General features: G+C 39.0%; 1 protein-coding gene across 24 annotated transcripts in view; it reads left to right on the top strand.

Annotated features, from left to right (window-relative positions):
• SETD5 (SET domain containing 5) overlaps positions 1 to 20,147 on the top strand; it is an 80,592-nt gene that overhangs the window by 35,002 nt on the left and 25,443 nt on the right. For 6 of the 24 annotated variants that reach the window (XM_087866818.1, XM_087866816.1, XM_087866817.1 and 3 more), the window contains 16 exons: positions 608 to 794; positions 1,598 to 5,276; positions 5,557 to 5,662; positions 5,989 to 6,197; positions 6,536 to 6,594; positions 7,115 to 7,293; positions 8,234 to 8,272; positions 11,487 to 11,729; positions 12,528 to 12,676; positions 13,045 to 13,162; positions 13,917 to 14,026; positions 14,948 to 15,197; positions 15,513 to 15,596; positions 16,542 to 16,799; positions 17,448 to 17,768; positions 18,183 to 18,425. In XM_087866818.1, coding sequence (XP_087722944.1) covers positions 5,185 to 5,276; positions 5,557 to 5,662; positions 5,989 to 6,197; positions 6,536 to 6,594; positions 7,115 to 7,293; positions 8,234 to 8,272; positions 11,487 to 11,729; positions 12,528 to 12,676; positions 13,045 to 13,162; positions 13,917 to 14,026; positions 14,948 to 15,197; positions 15,513 to 15,596; positions 16,542 to 16,799; positions 17,448 to 17,768; positions 18,183 to 18,425 — 2,460 coding nt within the window. In that variant the 5' untranslated portion in view covers positions 608 to 794; positions 1,598 to 5,184. The other 18 variants (XM_087866820.1, XM_087866821.1, XM_087866826.1 and 15 more) reach the window with 13 other exon arrangements.

Genomic DNA, 20,147 nt, shown 5'->3' with positions numbered 1-20,147 from the left:
AGAATTTGGTTAAACGTTGATATTTCTATTTACCATCCTATAAATTAGAACTTATTCTGTGGGTCCTAGGCTGTGAGAAAATTTTGTTTGATGAGCAGTTGTATAATGGTGGAAATGTACTTGCTAGCAAGCTAGGCAGACTGTACTTCCCCTTTAGCTAAAAAGAAAAAAAATGAAATAGAAATGAAAAGTAAGCATAACTTTTGCTACCCCCTTTGTAGAACATTAATGCAGTACACAGTAAAGTAGGACAATGTATAGATCCTTTGCTGTACTTGTTTTATATTTATCCCTTAAAAGACTTATTATAAAAATGGCAAAATAGGGGTGTCTGGGTGGCTCAGTTGAGCATCTGACTCCTGGTTTTGGCCCAGGTTGTGATCTTGGGGTTGTAAGATCGAGCCCCATGTCTGGCTCCATGCTCAACTGGCTCTGCTCAGCAGAGTCTGCTTAGAATTCTCTCCCCCATCTCTCTGCCCCTCCCCCGCTCTCTCAAATACATAAATCTTTTTTTTATAAATAAATAAAAATGGGAAAATATTCAGTAGCATTTACGATAAATGTAAAGAACTATCTGGTTATTAGATATTTTCCTTTTCTGTGGCAGGATTCCTCATGTCCATAACATGTTGGTTAAGGCTGTGCAGCTCACCCCCACTCTCAGAGTGGCCAGTCTCCATTAATTGGACCCCGTGATTTCCACTCTCTGCTGTATTGGACGTCATGAGCATTGCAATCCCTCTGGGAGTCACCACACCAGATACATCCTACTCAGATATGGCTGCTGGATCAGAGTAAGTGCTACTTTCTGGGTAGTAGGTGTGTTACCAGTTTGCGTGGAGATAACTTTCTTATGGGCATCTAATAATAAGTAGGCAGTATTTTCTAAACCCAAGCCTAGCCCACTGTCAATGACATTAGACCGTTCCCTTTTTGCCCATAGAAGCTGGAGGGAAAAAAGAGTTAGAAGGGGGGGAGGTGTTCTTAGTAAATAATACAATTGAATTAAATTTGCACAGTAGTGATTACATTTTCATTTGTTTTGATGGGTGGGGAAGATTGAAATGAAGTAGGTGTCACTACGTGCGTCTGTAGAGTTAATGATTATTCTGAGGATGGAGATAAAGAGGAGTTCTCTCCAACTGATTTTCCTTGAAGGCCTCTTCCTATGTACTTCTCACTGTTCTAGAGTAAAGGGGCTAAAACTTTATATGGGCAGGTTACTTAGAACTTCTCATATTTGGGGTAGAAAACATTGAAAGAAGTGTCATCTGTTTTTATATAATATTCATTGCCTAGAAAGAGGACCTTCAAAATCAGTGGTACCAAACTTTTTTTTCAGCTAAGAGCAGCTTTAGGAATTCAGAGTTTGTCGAAAAGCCCAATCCCTAAAATAGACTCTCAATTCTTGAAGAATTTAAATACCAAATGGCAATGAAGGTAGGCCTTCATTATAAAACTTTATATATTATTCACAGTTTAAAAAATTTTAGCCTTTTGTATCCCTTCTCTTTTAAGTTGTCCAAGATTCCCCCTGCTCACAGATTCCCCCTCTTGTCCTTTTACCTCCCTTGTACCCAATCTTCCTTGCTTACAGAAAGGAAGTGGAAGCCCCCTACCTTTCAAGACGAAGTGGCACTACACCAGGATGTGAAAGTCCAGCGAAAGAGACCCAAGGGGCCTAGGGGGCAGCACACCCCCAGAAGCCAAGTCTATTCCAGGCAGTACCAGGGATTAGGGTCTGGGCTGGAAAAATCCTGGTGTTTTGAATATGTTCAGGTCCAGTTCAGACTCTTGATCCCACAGCCACTTCTTGAGTGAGGTGGGTGTTGCTCTAATTCCCCTGTTTCTCTTGCCATTTTCATAGTCCCTGGGGATTCTTCCCCCTTCAGCAAAGCAAAGCAACTGTACCAGAGCTCTGGGTTCAACTGCATCCCTGATTAATAGTGGTTTTCTTCCTTGAAACTGAGAATATAGTAAAGAGCATGTATATTTTCTTCACAAAGCCACCTAGGATTACTTAACTGTCTATTGTCTTCCTGAAAGAGGAAGACTTAAAATTAAGCTACCCCAAGAAGCAGTATACTATATTCTGGGGTAGTTGAGAACTGAAAGTTTTTGGCCTTATTCCCATATAAAAAGGAAGGGGGAGGGGGGGATGGGAAGGGTGGAATTGTGTTCCTTCCAGGGCTTTTTTTCCTGTTTTGTTTTGTTTTTATTTTTTTGCATGCCTAAGAGATTCAGTTTTGCCGATAGCTGAGATTTCCAAGTTTATAACTATTTCCCAAATACTTAAAAAATCTTCCTGCATTAGGAACTATAATTGTATAGTATTAACAGATTTTTATAAAGTCAGCCACTACCTCTTACGTGGATTGCCTAACAAACTACACAGGTAGACAGCATTAACATTTGTGAGAAATTTCAACAGAGATTAAATCAATGACTTTGGGACTGATAGAGAAAAAAACTTAAAGCAATTATTCTTAAAACTGGTATTTTTCCCAGAGTGCAGAGGTGACCACCCATAAATGCTGCTAGGGAGTCCAGAAGTATTTGCAGACTTCTGGCCTAAAAATTTGACTGTGATGTTTCTATTTCCTGAAACATTTTCATCTGTAATTTCTTGACAGATTTCTGATACTGTTGTTGTACAGTTATCCATTTAGTATTTCTACAAAGCAAGAGAGTGTCAGCAATTAGCTTATGTGCCATTCTGTTACATTTTAGATGATATTTGTTAATGTTTCACCATGCATATTCCACTGTCATGCATATTCCACTGTTCTGGGCACTCTAAGATTAAACTTGGTATGAAAGGCAACATACTCAACTGAGTAAAAGACCTAGACCTTATTTCATGGGATTTTAAATTTGATAACAACAGTAGGCATTATGCATTTTTTTATGTATTTGTAGGAGAACCTCTAGATAAAACAATAAAAGCAAGGATTTTTCTGAATTTACAGTTCTGCCATTAATGAATTTCAGACATTTTCCAAGAGGTAGCATTATAGCAGCAGGTTGCATGTTGTATTTAAAACACAATCAGTGCAATATCTGTTGTAAGCATGGCTTCTGTGTATGTGCCCAACTGTCACAGTAGTTCAGACATAGGCTATATTTGCATAAAATGGTTGGCTGATAAGGAAATGCAGTCCTGACACTCCAGATTTTTACTCCATACTTTGAAATATAGATAAGAGTATATATATATATGTGTGTGTGTCAAGGATTATCTTAGGAAATTGTATAGTTATCTATCAATGTGACTATTTAATTAATAGCCAGCATGGAAATTACCAAGTTTCCTCATCAAAAGATATGAGCTTAAATTTTAATATTTGGCACACATAGCAATATATTAAATGCTGTGCTTTACTAGAAAGTATTGTCCATTGGGATGGCCTTTTAACCTCCACAAAATACATTTTATTTTTATTCCCTAGACTTGCACATGAAGTGCATATGTTCATATTTACCCAGTTTGGAGATGGGTAAGATACAACCAACATAGCTCCATCTCCATGGCCATCTTTTATTTCATGCCACTTTCCTTTTTCCCGTCCAGAAAAATTCCATTTCTAATAAACAGCTGCCATGTTTCACCCCATGTGTTCAGTGGTACAAAATCTCTTGTATAAAATACGTACAGCTTTTTTGGAATACTTGTGTATCTAGTGAATTAACAGTGTTGAAAGTTATTACTTTCTCTTAACTGTCCATCATAGAAACTAAATTCTGCCTTCATTTTATTAATGCTTGTTTGCCTTCAGTTTCATTTAGGAAACCCCACCTGTTTCCTAATACTCAGAGCTGATTGCCTCACAGTGAGCCATGTCAGATCATCTTTTCTCAAGAATACTGACCTGCATTCTTGATGTACCCCCACCCCAATTCCCATCTTGCAGACACTCTTAAAGAATAAAATGCATGCACTTCACTAACAGAATACTTTCCTATGTCTAAAGTTCTTCTTCACCTAGAAATTACCTTTGCTGTTATTAATAAGATCCCTTCTCACAGTTTTGGAGCATATAACTGGGTGAGTTGGATATATCTCAGAATTTTCTTTTATCCCTCACTTCTCAGCTGACATTGCACCACATTGAACTGCACACTTTATTCCTGCCAAGTACTGTGTATTGTATACTTCCAAGCAGGAAAACGTTTGTTCCTTAAAGCAAACTGTGCATTATTTGATTCCCTAAAAGACCCTTTGATCTCTAAGGCTGAGTTGTAAGTGTCCTTGGAGTTTCTAATTTGTGAATTTAAATGACAGATAATCCATTACTGAGTTCAGTAAAGTCATACAATTGCATTTCTTAATTATCTTTCAAAATTCCCTAAAACTTAACCAGGTAACAGAGTTAAAAGTTCTTTTTTTCCCAAAACTTGTATTTTGTCCTTTGTTACCTATGCCTTTTTATTATCAAGTAAAGGCTTACAATTAAATTTCTAAATTTGAACACATTTATAATGTTTTTATATTAACAAATTATACTTGGAAAGTTTGTTTTCCACTAGATGAGGGTATGAAAAGATATTAAACCAGGCTTCTCAATAAGCCTGGTTACTTAAATTTTCATATCATTTTCTTTAAAGATAGAATGTTATCCTGGTTTTCCAAATCAGTTAGGCACAGTGGAAAGAGCACAGGATTTGGAGTTAGCTATTGTTTCAAATTCTGGCTTTGTCAGTGTGTGATCTTGGTGACGTCATGTAATCTCACCACCTCAACTTCTCCTTCTGTAAAAATGGGGTGCTATTTACCATGTTTACTAGTTGCAGACAAATGAATTAATGTATATAAAAGCACCTAGAAAATAATGGGTGATTCAGAATGGTAGCCACAACTCTGATTATTTGTCAATAAACAATAACCTCTGAGTACAGTTTTGATTATTTTGAAGTTCTGTGGTATCACCATGCAGCTGTTAAGTAACCGTGTCCTTGATATGCTTGCATGTCGTTGGTGGATGAGAAGTTATTACTCTTATATTTGAAAGGTGTTTGGGGGTTCATCAAGATGAGAGGTGTGATAAATATAAGATGCCATTGTTTTTACCTGTACTTTCTTCAGGGTATCCTGTCTTGGTAGTGAATGGAAGAGGGCCTGGTCCCTGGGGCAGTGCAGAAGGCACTTTCATCATCTCACTCACTGCAAATGTCATGTGAGGTTTCATGGAAGTATTAAGAGATCCAATTAAGAAGAATAGTTCTGAGTCTAAACCAGCCCAGAGTGGCTTCTCTAGGGGAAACTCCCTGCTCAGCTGGTACGTTTGTGTTTGTCATTAGGGACACCTTGTATTCCAGGTGCCTGCCTTGAGACATCTGCCTGTACTGGCTTCATGTTACACACAAATCCACATTTAATAACACTCCTGTTATTTATAGGCTTAGTTATGTTAATCAGATTGTTTCACTGAGTTCCTTCTCTTATTCTAGTGGCTGGTGGTTGTGGAAAGAGGAGGGGTTAGCATGGGAAGTTACAGTCTTAGTTTAAGGGAAGATTAGGTGTTATGCTATCATGCGTTGCTTTTCGCCTTTGTGCAGCCCTGAATCTGTGGAGGCTAGTCCAGCAGTTAATGAGAAGAGCGTGTATTCCACTCATAATTATGGGACCACTCAGAGGCATGGGTGTCGAGGACTGCCTTATGCTGTGAGTATGCATTTGTTTCTCTCCAGAGCAGTGATCTTCCTGGAGTGTAATCCATTCTTATACATTGTGACTTTCTTGAAATGTTTATATGCAGCATGACGAAGTTGCCCCTTTTGCACTTCCCTGCCTCCAGCGGACGTCTAGCCCTGCATCATTGTTCTTGTTTTTATGTCCCAGTTGACCTTGGCATTTTGTTTTATCACTTTCCTGGTTGAAGCCAAAAAACAAAGGGTACTACTTTCTTCTTTCTTTCCATATGTACCATACTTTAGGGGAGAGAGGGGCCAGTGTTTGGACACTGTTGATTTAAAAAATCTTATTTTCAGGATCATAATTACGGAGCCCCTCCTCCTCCGACACCTCCTGCTTCTCCCCCTGTCCAGACGATCATCCCTCGTTCTGACCTGAATGGCCTGCCGTCGCCCGTAGAGGAACGCTGTGGAGACAGCCCGAACTCTGAAGGAGAGACTGTTCCTACCTGGTGTCCTTGTGGTCTTTCTCAGGATGGCTTCCTTCTCAACTGTGACAAGTGCAGGTAAGATCATGCTCCATCTCAATTCAAGCCTGGGTTGCTGGGATTAGGGTTTCTTATCAGTAGGGAAAAGCTCAAAGTATTCTTTCTTGTGTTTGTTAATGTAGATGATTCCTTAGTGCTCCTTGGCTCGAATTCTCTGCACTAGGTGAGAATTGCTGACAACAAGGAATGAGAGATTGATGTTAAAGCTATTGAATTTGATATGAAATTTAATGTCCTGGAAACATTTGGTAGGTGGGAGGAAGGGGGTAGTATATGCAGGGACACTTCTCCCATGTGTGCGACGATGTGCTGCATGCTGTTGGAAGGACTACTTTAAGTTTATTTTCCCTCTTTAGGGGAATGAGCAGGGGGAAGGTTATTAGACTTCATCGGCGGAAGCAGGACAACATATCAGGTGAGCCAAAAATGGGTTGGGCCCATGTTTTGACAGATAAATATTTTGTGGTTTAAATAACCTCAAGAGCTCCTGTTAGTCCCCATGGTCCCTAGCTTTTCATGGAAAGAGAAAGCAGTTCTCTCACAACCACTGTGTAATTCTCTTGTTGTGAATTAATATCTCCAGAAACAACATTTTAGCCCCAGAGCAATCAAAATATTCCTTGTGAGCACACATACCAAATAAAACAGACCCTTTTTCTGTGTTAATACATTGAGGTGATGGAGCTTGGGGACTTAGTACAAGGGGGAAAATATATACGATGTAGAGCAGAATTCCTATGCTTGATGCCAGTGATACAGAAAGAACCTTGTTTTCATAAGAAAGGTGGGTATTTATGTTCTACATATGACAGAGTTCATTGAAGTTATGACTTCCCGAATATGGAAAAGGAATAAAGATAAAGAAATAAGCTTCTTTTAATGCATTTTTGACGCTGTTTGCACAATGTGTGAACTATGAAATAACTTTTTTTCAGGTGGGGATAGCAGTGCAACAGAAAGCTGGGATGAGGAGCTTTCTCCTTCCACTGTGTTGTACACAGCAACACAGCACACACCTACAAGCATCACCTTAACTGTTAGAAGAACCAAACCCAAGAAGCGGAAGAAGAGTCCAGAAAAGGGTCGCGCAGCAGCAAAGACGAAGAAAATCAAGGTATGGAGGGTCAGAGTATCTTAAGTAGAACTATGTCTGAAATAGCCCAAATTTTGGACCAAGAACGCACCAAAATTCTTTTAAGAAGTTTGATCCAGATGTTTGAAGGGCCACTTTTGCTCTGCTTGCAAAAATCGGCTAATCTATGTTGTGAACATGTAGACCAACCTCTCTTCTGCCACTCCATAACATCACAACTGGCACAAAGTTTCTTCTACTCCAAACCCCATCCCAGGTATGAAATCCCAGCCCCACCTGGCCAAGCCCGTATGTGCTGCAGCCTCCAGTCTAGGCTTCCGCTATCCTTCATTATCTCCCCACCTCCTCAGTCCCAAGGCATAGTCTGAAATTCTTGTCCTGGTACATGCCCACCTCATGTCATTGGGTTGATTGTTTTCTCCTTGTTTCAAAAAAGTTAGGAAACATCTCTTGAATGATCTAGGCTTCCTCAGTGTTGTGGTCACTTTCCTGTAGTCTCAACTAAAAACTCTCCAGGAGAAACCTCTTCTGTTTTGTGTTCTTTCTTCCCCATCATGGCAACTTTGTTGTTCCTAGGTGACTTGTCCACCCCTTGTTTAGGGGATTGGTCTTTGTTTTCTTCTTAATTTCAAACCTGATAAATCTGCAACCTTACGAAATGTTTTTATTTACTTTTTCTTCTAGTGTCGGGGTGCATATAGGATTTAAGTGATGCATGCTCTTCCCTGTTAATTACCTAGATTCACCATGGAAAGTGTTAGAATTAGCCTCAGAGTTCACTGGCCTTGAGCTGCCCCTATTCTTGATAATAGTGTGGGGGATTCCATTGTATTTGTTACCTAGGGAAAAGGGGACAGACGAAAACACTAGTTCTTGCTTTAGTTTTAGTCTCAGATAGGTATAACTGTCATTCTTGGTACCAAGTTTTGTTTTGTTCTACTTGTTTTCCTCTTTGGGATAGGCATTTCGAGAGGGATCCCGGAAGTCCTTGCGGATGAAGGTAAGGGGTATTCTTCCCTGATGCTGTGTTTTACTTCACTGTGATCTTGCATTTTGGTCAGCTTCTTTCCTGACATTGATGGTCTGGGAATCTTGGACTCTGCTTTTTGTTAGTTTATAATTGTTGCCATTCAGTTTTCATAGAGCCTTTCTCAAAAGTAGGTTTTCTTGGCCATTTTCTGAAATATTTTCCCTTTCTGTAATCAGCCTTCATTTACTGGTTTTTCATTAGCTGCTTTTCTGGGGGGTGGGGTTAAGGGGGCTAGGTGACATTTACCAAACAAAATGGGGCTGATGTGTTCTGTCCTTGTAATTGGCCTCAACCTCAGGACTGAGGTTTTTCTAGTGATACAGGATCTCTTGTGCACCCACCCTAGCACCATGTGGGCTTTAGTCACCAGCTGGAAGGATAAATTTCATCAGTTAGGAAAGTAGTATTATGAATAGGAGTTACTCTTACTGGAATTACTTAGTTTTGAACTGTTTTTTTCCTGGCATATCTATTTGGTATAGAAAATTCAAATGATGCTAGTGTGTTTCTTTTCTTCAGTTATCAAATGAAAGAGCTTGTAAGGTGATACTGGATAGTGGTTGGAGAATTGAGAAATTACATGCAATGGTTTAAAATTTAAAGGACATTTAGGTACTGGGTGATAAAGAACAGTTTGCCCAAAGGAGATTTAATTATACTGTCTGGTATCTTTCTTTACTTATATATATGTAGGAGGATAGCATAGCTCCTAATTCATTACTTATGGCTTCTAAACATTTACTTAGAATTAAAATCTAATTTAATTCTTTAAGAATTCCTATCCTTAAATGTGTAAATGATAAAAAAAAAGCAAGATCTTTGCTGTTAACAGTTATATGGCATAAACATGAAAATCTTTTAGTAAAAAGCTTTATTAAGATTAATATACATGAGTATATATGGAACACCAATATAACTGATGTTAACAAAGATCATAGGTAACACTTGATCTAAAATTTGAAGGCCTCACCTAGCATATACTTGTAAATAGACTTGTACATATCTGCAAAAGCAATGGGAGAGGACTCAGCCCAAGAGCATCAGAGTCCTGGGATGTCTTAGAACACAACCTAATTGTTATTTTTTTGCTAGATCTGTCTCCTATAAGAGGTTACATTTGCCTTAACTGCCCCCCTTTATTTTTGTCTCATTTGCTTAGAGGGGACCTTAAATAGACTTATAGGGCAGACATAGCCCTGATCCCAGCTGTTAATGCCCTTTTCTCTTTTATCAGCTAACTGTTGTAACTTGCCTCCAAATGTTCGAAACCTTTCGAAAGCTATTGACTGGCTGCCCCTGAAAACTGCTTATAAACCTCTCTACATGTAAATATTGCTTGCATTTTCAAGGTGTTGACAGTCCCACAGGCGTCTTAAAATTTACATAATAAAAAAATACCAGTCGGTTTATTTTGATTCTCTTATCAGAATTCTAAGTTGGGTTACAAATTTGTGCTCAGAATTAATTATTAGTAAGAGTACCACCAAAGACGTGGTTGAGAGCCAAAACAGTGGGAAGTATTTATCATTTAGATTTCTAATCCCAAACTCAAAAGCTTGCCTGCTGGAGACTGTTCTTAACCACTAAGTGCCAGTAACACATACACCCAGGTGTGGTAATCAGAAATGACTTCAGATATTACCAAATGTCTCCTGGGGACAAAAATCACCTCTGCTTGAGAACCATGCTCTAAACGCACTGAGTTAGGGTCTCAAGTACCCAGAAGAATGGGATAGCAGTGTAGTCAGAGTTGTATTCGTGAACAACAGTTAGTAATGTGACAGTGGCTTCCGGTATACATTAAGTGTAGTAAGTCATTGGTTTAGTGATCACTACTGAATGCTTAAACCTGGGAATACTGTTTGGGCACCCCTAATCCCCAGTCTGGTAAGCACCCTTACATCTCAGGTTTTGAACTTCTCTTTTGCTTAGCTGCTCCTAATACCTCAAGCAGGTGATACTGTGTTCTCAGTGTGTTGGCCTCAGATGTTTCTTAGATCCCTTTGTTTATTGTTCATTCTTTTGGACTCCGGTGAGAAGGGTAGAAAACAAAGGCATTAATTTTTTCCTTTCATTTCCCTGTTCCTTGGGGAAAGGGTGGTAGACAGCAGTCAATCACAAACAGTGACGCAAAAGTGAAAGAAAGCAGTTGTTAAAATAAACATAAGTGTTTCTGTGTCATTCATGGAAAGTATATTTAATTTTCTTATGCCTGTATTTGCAATTTGAGTATGGACATGGATTTGCAAGTATTTTTTGTGCTATGGTATCTTTTCCTTCTAGTCATCACTGGTATGACATCATCACTATTGGTGTTGGTTTTGTTTTCTGATGACACTTTAAGTCTTTAACACCATGGAGGAGAACACATGTCAGACTTAAACTGTGTCTCTATATCTCAAACATAAAAACTGTCTGTTTAGGATAATGTTGTTGAAATACCATAATCTTTTCTCAGTATTGTCACCATAGAGGGCAGTGGTTTTCCTAGAGAAGTATAGCAAAGTACCTCCCAGCATTTTCTGCACTCCATCTATGTACTCTTCTGCCCCACCTCACCTCTTCAGAGTGTAGCTGTTTAAACTGTCAGAGTGCTAGAAAGATACACTCCACAATGATGACTTTGTCCCTGGGAAACGAGATTACGGGTTATTTATTTGGGTCACATGTATTTTTAGAATGAACATGTATTAATTGTATAATGAAAATAATAAGTCACAAAAATTCTGGAGAGTAGTGAAATATCAGTTTAGACTGGTACACTAACACAGATACTCAGTAAGTATTAAAATTTAAACTGTAATCTTTTACATTATCTCTCATTTGTTTTTATCAAGATTTTCTTATGAACTTATGTCATTCTTCTGATAAGAACAAAATCTATTTCTGTGATTTAAAAATGGTTGTAAAATCACAGTGATGGGATGGGACTATGATCCAGATTAATTTATCACTTTATTAATGAGGAAACTAAGCTTGTCTCTCTAAGAAGTTGTTCGTGGCCTCACATCTCCTTGGTAATAAAACCATGATTAGAAGCCAGATCCCCTGACTCCGAGGCCATTAGTCTTTTATGCCACACCAACTGCCAAGTGAAAATAAATTTTCTCTGGAAATTCAGCCTGTTTTCCCCCCATTTTTATGCATGGATTCTCCTAACCTACCTGACCTTTGTTCTCTACAGAATTCTCCTTCTGAAGCACAGAATTTAGATGAGAATACAACTGAGGGATGGGAAAATCGGATAAGACTATGGACTGATCAGTATGAAGAAGCTTTCACTAATCAGTACAGTGCAGATGTACAGAACGCCCTTGAACAACATCTACATTCTAGCAAGGAATTTGTGGGCAAACCTGCTATTTTAGACACTATTAATAAGACTGAATTGGCCTGTAATAATACAGTTATTGGTTCCCAAATGCAGGTAAGGATCAAAGGGTAAAAAACTCCGTGTAAGTAGTTGAGACTTTTCTAAACCCAGGAAGAGGGCATATAATGGGATTATCATTTCTTTCAAATGTATGACCCCTTGAGAAGAACAAATAGGCCAGCTGTTGAGCATTTTTTTTTTTTTAAAGATTTTATTTATTTATTTGACAGAATAGAGACAGCCAACGAGAGAGGGAACACAAGCAGGGGTAGTGGGAGAGGAAGATTAGCAGGCTCATAGCGGAGAAGCCCGATGTGGGGCTCGATCCCAGAATGCTGGGATCACGCCCTGAGCCGAAGGCAGACACTTAACCGCTGTACCACCCAGGCGCCCCAGCTGTTGAGCATTTTTAACCAAAAGCAAGTTGTAGTGACCAGAAACTGTCTAGATACATATTTTTAAAGTATTAATTAAAAATAGATAAATTAGGATAGGAAATCTTATACAGCCTGAGTAGGAATTTTCAAGATTAATAGAAAGCTAAGCTTGTTCTTTATCATTCTTGCATTAGATGTAGAGCCACTAAAATCTTAATCATATCTTTTTCAATGATCTTTTCTTGTCTTTTGTGAGGGACCAGGTGACCAGTTCATTAGGTGGAGCCTGTCTTCTAGAAGCTTTGGTCATTCAAAAATTTCTGATTATTGGGGGAAAAAATTCTGATTTTTGAGCTAAATAACATACAAATAAAGCCTAAAAATATCGGTGCCTTTTCCTCAATTAGGAAATACTTCAAGTGCCTGCTGTGCTTCTGTAGCTGTTATCTAATGTTAATCTTCTGGTTTTATGCAGCTACAGTTGGGAAGAGTCACTCGTGTTCAGAAGCACCGGAAGATCCTGAGGGCTGCAAGAGACTTGGCTCTGGACACTCTTATAATAGAGTATCGAGGGAAAGTCATGTTACGACAACAATTTGAGGTCAATGGGCATTTCTTCAAAAAGTAAGAACATCATTCACTGTGCAATGAGGGCTAAAGTGGGCCTGGCAAAGTGGTATGGCTGTGCAAAAAACATCCTGGTTGAAGGATGCTCAGATAAGCTCACACCTGTCTGCTATTTGTAGAAAAGTGCAAACAAATCTGCAAATTGTTTAATGTATAAAGTGGTAATGATTCCTTTCCAAGCCAAGCATTCCTTGCTTTGTGCTTGTTCTTTAATCAAAAGCAGACAAGCATGTGATGTTTTTCAAATTTAGGCATTGCAAAGGACTGCTGCTTCTGTCAGCATATGCTTCATATTTGAGGTGAAGTCATGGGGTGGCTCTTTTATTTGTGTTGAGAATTACAGGAATTTCAATTATATCCCTTAGACCATACCCCTTTGTGCTCTTCTACTCAAAATTCAATGGTGTAGAGATGTGTGTGGATGCACGTACTTTCGGTAATGATGCTCGGTTCATCAGAAGATCATGTACACCAAATGCAGAGGTAAGATTTCTGTAGCAACTTCTCTTTGAATGGAACCACCAAAGGACAAGTCTACTGAAGAGGCAGTCTGAAAACTTCACTCAGATTAATTTAAGGTCTGTAGATAATAATTACGATCTTTTATCATAAGAGATCCCAAAAAAAGTAATGATGCTTTTATTCTGACTGGATGGGGGCAGGGAATGGGTTTCCTTAGAGAAAGAAGAAATGGGAAAAAGCAAATTTATCATTTGCTAAAGAGAAAGAGCTAGACTGGATATGACATCATTGAGGTCATATTAAAGACATTACCATGTGATAGAAGATGTCATTAGGCCCAGCCTAAGCTGTGTGGTTGCACTTTTTTAGATTTTTAGGTAATAGTGTTGTGAGAGAGATTCTAGACATTTCTAGAGTTCATTACTCAGTGCATAATCAGTGTAGCTACATCAAATGCAGCAAGAAGATCCACAGAGCTTCTCTGACAGGCTAAGGAATTTTAATTCTCTGAAGCAACCAAAAACAGCTTTAAGATGTAGAGCAGAGATCTTACCCCAATTTCTAACATTTCAGGGTTTCTCCATTTATTTCAAGAAGTATCATAAATTTTCAAACAGTTACTATGTAATAGTTTCATGTGAAATGATGGAGTTACATAACAGACTGCCATAACTCTTAAGTAGAGAGAAATTATTTTGGCAAAAGGTTTTTTCTGTCTTATGGAGAGTTCCTGGTCTTTATAGTAAATCATCAACCGTAAGCCATATTCACACAGGTGCGACACATGATTGCAGATGGGATGATTCACCTGTGTATCTATGCTGTATCTGCCATCACCAAAGATGCTGAGGTCACCATAGCATTTGACTATGAGTACAGTAACTGGTAAGACCTACAAAACCTTTCCTATATGAATGGCCTTGTCTTACATATTAAGCTCTTCTATCAGTTTGCTTTTATTCCTTGTCATTTCCTTTTTTTTTTTTTTAACCTTATCTTTTCTTAAGTAATGCATTTTTGTCTAGAAATTGTGTAGGGAAAGACAGACTTGAGCAGTTTTTTTCTAGAAATACAGATACGTACTGTGTCACTGCTCACCAGTCTCCTAACCGAAGGTGTTTTGTCTTTATGTCTCTATAGCAAGAACAGTAAAAAGGGTAGATACGAAACTCCTAGAAATTGCAGTAGCATCTGTTGTTATGCACACAGCACTTGTTTCAGGGACCATTCAGTATGAAAATTTATAAAATTCATCCCAGCCATTCAAACCATGTAATCTGTCTGACTGTGACAAGGCAGAAAAACAGAAATGGCAAGTCATGGGTAAATATGTGATGGATTTTATAAAATGGATGCCTTTTCTTCCTTGGTCCTTTTAGGCCAAAAAGGTTGTATGGTAAATTGATGTTCTGCACAGGTAGGAAAAGAAAAGGTATTAGGAATAAGTAGGGAATCTTTAGTTCAAAAGGGAGGACGTGGTGAAGGTAGACGCAAGGGAAGTATCGCCTTTTCAGCCCCTATTATTGATTCACTGTCCACTAAATAACATAAAGACATTAGGGAGAACTGAACTTAGTGAGGGTTTCTTTCTTTTCCACTGACCATATGTAGGGGAGGAGTAAGGGTTATACAGGAAAACAATGAGTATTGAAAAGTATTCACAGGACTCTAATATGTCTGTTGAACTTATTCAAAGATAATACTAGAGGAAATTACTGTACTGTTACTCCCAGAGAATGAATGGACCGTATGACTGATTTTGCAAGGCTACTGAGACAGGCATTTTCGGTTGTTTCTTTGGAGCAGTAATTATAAAGTGGACTGTGCGTGTCACAAGGGGAACCGGAATTGCCCTATACAGAAAAGGAATCCCAATGCTGCAGAACCACCACTCCCACCTCCTCCAAGCTTACCCACCATCGGAGCAGAGACAAGACGTAGAAAAGCACGACGGAAAGAGCTAGAGATGGAGCAGCAGAATGAGGCTCCAGAAGAGGATAACAGTCAGCAACCAGAACAAGTTCCTGAGAAAGCAACTGTGTCCAGTGACCATGAGGTAATCTTTCCCTGGTTGCCACATGTTGTTGTGTGTAGGGAATTTATAATAACATTTAATGCCCTTCATGTCAAGGTGGGTGTGACATTAGTCATTGTCTTTCTCTTTTTTTTTTTTTTTTTTTTTAATGTCAAGAACATCCTTCTAGCTGCTTTCCACATTTCACTTCAGAGAATGGTGCTTATATGCATTTACTCACATGAGTAACACTATAAAGCATTAAAAGTTGTTTCTAGAGTTCTAGCTACCAGAAAAAAACAGACAGCTTTTTCTTAGAGCTAAAGAGTACAGCTGAATATTGCCTCTGTTTTAAAGGAAATAGACAATCCAGAAGAAAAAGCAGAAGAAGAGAAAGAAGAGGTTACCGATGACCAGGAGAACCCAGCTCATAGCAGAAGGGTGGGTACCTTCTAACATCCTTTGGTTCCTGCTACCTATGGCTTGTGAACCCCTTCTCTTCTGAGTTTGTATCATCTCATTCTTTAACAAGATACTGTACCATCAACTGCTTATGACAATTGGGCCTTTTTTTTTTATAAAGGAGTTTTCATTATGTATCGTATGTATTTTTATCACACACACACACACACACAGAGTAGTTATCTAGTGACTGTTATCTAATAATGGTCTTAAGAGGTTTCTTACTAACAATCTAGTTTCCAAAGAACTGCCTGGTTGGAACAAAACACATGTGTTTGGGCTCCTTTTTCTGGAATTGTGTAAGTTTTGATGTAAAAATAAAACTTTTGGTCACATGAATTCAGAAATTCTCTTTTTTGCTGAAGCCAGCCATCTTTAGTTCTGGTCCTGAGAAGTGAAAGATCTACTTCGTTACTTTTGAATTCTGAAAATCAAGAGAAAAATTAATTTTGATGGCTGTTTTTCTTTTATTAAAGTTTCAAAGTAATTTACCATTTTGAAAAGTTTAGATTTGACCTTGCCTTTTTCTACAACTGTTTCCAACATTTAAAAAGAAATGTTTTGGGGGTGCCTGGGTGGCTCAGTCAGTTAAGCTTCTTCTCCTTAGGTCATGGCTTCACGGTCAAGAGATTGAGCCCGTCATTGGGCTCTCCACTCAGTGGGGAATCTGCTTGGGATTTTCTCTCTCTCTTTCTGGCCCTCCCCCACTTGAGCACATGTGCTCTCGCTCTCTCTCTCTCTAAAAGAAATCTTTTTTTTTTAAATGTTTTATTTTTAGTGTTTACTTCTGTTCACTAAGATATATGTGTCGTTGTATTGGCAAATGTCTTTAAATGTCTATGAATTTCCATTAATAACGTTTCTGAAAAAATATCCCCATCTCCTATTGAGGCTTCCTTCTGTGCTAATGCTATTTCTTTCTAGACCCGGGAAGATAGGAAGGTCGAAGCCATCATGCATGCTTTTGAAAACTTAGAGAAAAGAAAGAAGCGGCGGGATCAGCCCTTGGAACAAAGCAGCTCTGACATAGAGATTACTACCACCACTTCAGAGGTCCCTGTGGGAGAAGAGGCAAAAACTGAAGCCCCTGAACCTGAAGTTAGCAACCCTGCTTCAAACATGGCCATCCCAAGCACCCCACAGAGTGTTGGAGTGAACACCCGGAGGTCTTCCCAAGCAGGGGTAAGAGATGGGAAGACTCCAGGCCTTAGACATCCTTGCTTTTGCTAATGTCAGTTATCTGTCTTTTGGAATAGTTAAAATCAGCATTTTCAGCTTCACCTCATATTGCAGACTTTTCGTAGCTGATTTGTGGTATTCAGGGAGACAGAATTTGAATGATGAAACATTTTTAGACTAGAATGTAACATACTGTTTCTGCCAGATAAAACTGTTTGTGGTGAGTTCATAAAAATCATTTCACATCTCTTTTGCCACTTCCGTATAGCACAATTAGGCACCTGACCTTTCATAGGATTCTCAGGTTAAACTCATCTTTTCTTTTCCTTCCCTGACCATGAATTCTAAGCCTTAAGCAAGACCTCAGTACCTGAGAAAGAAACAAAGGAAAGAATTACCTTCCCTGCTAAGAACCCTAAAATTAGATAGCTACTTTCAGTGGACTTTGACCTACTTTGTAAATACTTACTAGTAAAGAAATAGACATCTACCTACAGGCTCTTTGGCTGATTGTGTAAGTTTTTTAAGGATTACATTTGAGATTAGTGTTTCTAAATACTAAATATTCAGAATGCTTAAAGTGAATAAGAGACTGGATAGAATGTTCGCTGATAAGAAATTTCTGGTAAGCGTTTCACTCTGCTATTATAGGATGTTGCTGCAGAGAAACCAGTCCCCAAGCCACCTCCAGCAAAGCCTTCTAGGCCCCGACCGAAGAGTCGAATTTCTCGGTACCGGACCAGTTCAGCCCAAAGACTAAAGCGTCAGAAGCAGGCCATTGCACAACAGGCAGAGTTGTCACAAGCTGCTTTGGAAGATGGAGGAAATAACAGCTCTGTAACTCCTACTGAAGCTGGAAATATAGACAGTTCAGGAGAAAACAGGCAATTAATGGGGTCTGACCCGACTGTGGTATCATTTACTGGATCCCATGTCAACCGTGCTGCACCTAAATACCCCAAAACCAAAAAGGTAAGTCACAAATACATCTTCATAAGTCCAGTCTGGCAGGGGCTGTGTCTTAGTACTTTGAGAGGACCTGTAATCTCCAGAAAAAAACAAATCACCTAAGTATTATTAGATTGAAAAGCTGTAGATAAAAAAGCTTTGAGGCAGCAAGCTGAAACCATCCTACTACCTTTCTTTTGTTCCCTTAACTTTTAGGCAGAGCTTAAATTGCTGATAACTGGAATTATTGCTCCCTTAATGATCATGGAGAGGGTGAAGGAAGATATCCTTGCATTGTGAATGCCCAGTTCCTACTCTCTGCAGCTGCTATATCTACCTCTGTCCTAGTTTCTAGCTGAGGTTTGTCTTTGTAAGCTACACTGCTGCCTCTGGCTTTTACATCTGCAGCACCAACTAATGATCTCTTTTCTACCTTAGTATCTAGTTACAGAATGGTTGAATGACAAAGCAGAGAAGCAAGAATGCCCTGTTGAGTGCCCTTTACGTATCACCACGGACCCAACTGTACTGGCAACAACCCTGAACATGTTACCCGGTCTTATCCATTCCCCATTAATTTGCACCACCCCCAAACACTACATTCGCTTTGGCTCACCCTTTATCCCTGAGAGACGTCGAAGACCCCTTCTGCCTGATGGCACCTTCAGCTCCTGTAAAAAGGTATGTCTGTGTTTATGTGGGTTTTTTTTTAACCTAGGATGCCTGTAATTATGACATATCTAACTTATTTTCTAGACAGCCATTCTCTTCCCATATGAGTTTATAATGAGTTAGTTCTTCAGCCATGAATAGTGATGCATCTAGAGTCAGTAGGACTAAAGTGGGATGCATATTGCATTTTTGGTGCTCAATCTGTGAGGATTCACTGTTGTCTTTTCCGAGAGCCCATGAAGTACGGAGTTGAGAGCACACAGCAGTTGATGACTGGGTAGGGAGGGATGTTTTGCGTGTGCTCTTGTGGTATTGGTTAATATGTCCATTTGTGATTACTGTGTGAGATCGGGCCCCAGGTACTCTAGAGCAATATTACATAAGTAAAAATGATTGAATTGTGATTTGAATTAATTTAATTACATTATCATTTGAGTGAGAGTAGAGGAAAGGTCCTGTTATAATTGGCATATTTTCTGTTCCTTGATCAAATAACAAGTTGGACTGTTTATTCCCTAGTAAATACGGAACCTACTATAAATTTTCTCCCTCTCTCTCTCGTTCTTTCTCTATCCCCCTCTCCCCACTGTCTGTCTAGTTACATACTGTTTTTGGATCTAGTGGCAGTAGTGTTTGATGGTTGTTTTTGGAATGCTCTTTCTGAATTCCCAGAAACCCTGCATATTTTTCAAAGGTGTCTCTTGGGAATAGATCACTTCCCTCAGACCTATAATGTCATTTTTGTGTTTCTAGAAGTTTAGGACACCCTTTCATTTGGTCTTCCTTTGAGGTAGAGTCTGTTCCCTGGAACACCCTTTTCTCTTATCCTCAGATCTGGATTCAGGCTGCCTTCCTCAGTGTCTGCCATTGCCCTCCTCCACTGGCATCACGTACATGAGGATGCTGCATGTAGATTATTTGATGTGATGAAGTCTCCAACTCCAGGCAGGTCTTCCCTGACTCCTCCAAACTTAAAGCTTTTCTCTTTCCCCAAAGAGCAGAAAGTATTTTTTGGGGGTGGGGGGTATGAAAGATAAGATAAAGTGGTGTGGGATATGGAGGGGAGGAGGGCAACAGGGTTCTGTGCACAAAGGAAGGGCACTACCACTGAATGGGTAGCATACACTGAAGAAAGTCTTCCTAATTGCACATCTTACCTAAGTATTTGAGTCACTTAATGGTTTATTTGGGGGAAATTCCCAAGTAGAATAACCCCTAAGGAGAAATTTGACGATGATATCTTTGCCTAAAGAGAGGCTTTATAGATAACACAGTCACATGAATAACTTCCAGGTGTCAAGAATAAAAACAATGACATCTTTCTTAAGAAAAAAATAAGACTAGAAATTTGCCTAAGCGATAAAGGAGGGTTGGGTCTCTGGGGATAAATTTTTACACCAAGTCATTTACCTTGGATCTCAGAGATCACCTGAGAAGGGAAAAAAATTGTTTGCATTTGATGAGCATTATGATTAACCTTATTCTGTAATAATTGTAGAGTTGTGTTAACTCTGGTATGGCATGCCAAACTAATCTTCCTATTACATTTAGCTCATCCCCTCATGAAGATTAACAGCTCAAAATCTCAACTACATTTTTAGAGTGCTATTGAACACTTAGAGAAAGTGCAGATAATGGTCTTTAGTTTGGAGGAGCAAGTCAGGTGATGACTTAATTTTATTTTTATATATATATATATATATATATGAGAAGCTTTTTTCTTCTGTTCTG

This window comes from Ursus americanus, chromosome 14, assembly GCF_024610735.1.
Source record: "Ursus americanus isolate L20-20 chromosome 14, mUrsAme1.1.p, whole genome shotgun sequence".
Classification (NCBI taxonomy): Eukaryota; Metazoa; Chordata; class Mammalia; order Carnivora; family Ursidae; genus Ursus; species Ursus americanus.
The sequence above is the reverse complement of the archived record's forward strand: the minus strand, read 5'-3'. Positions and strand labels throughout refer to the sequence as shown.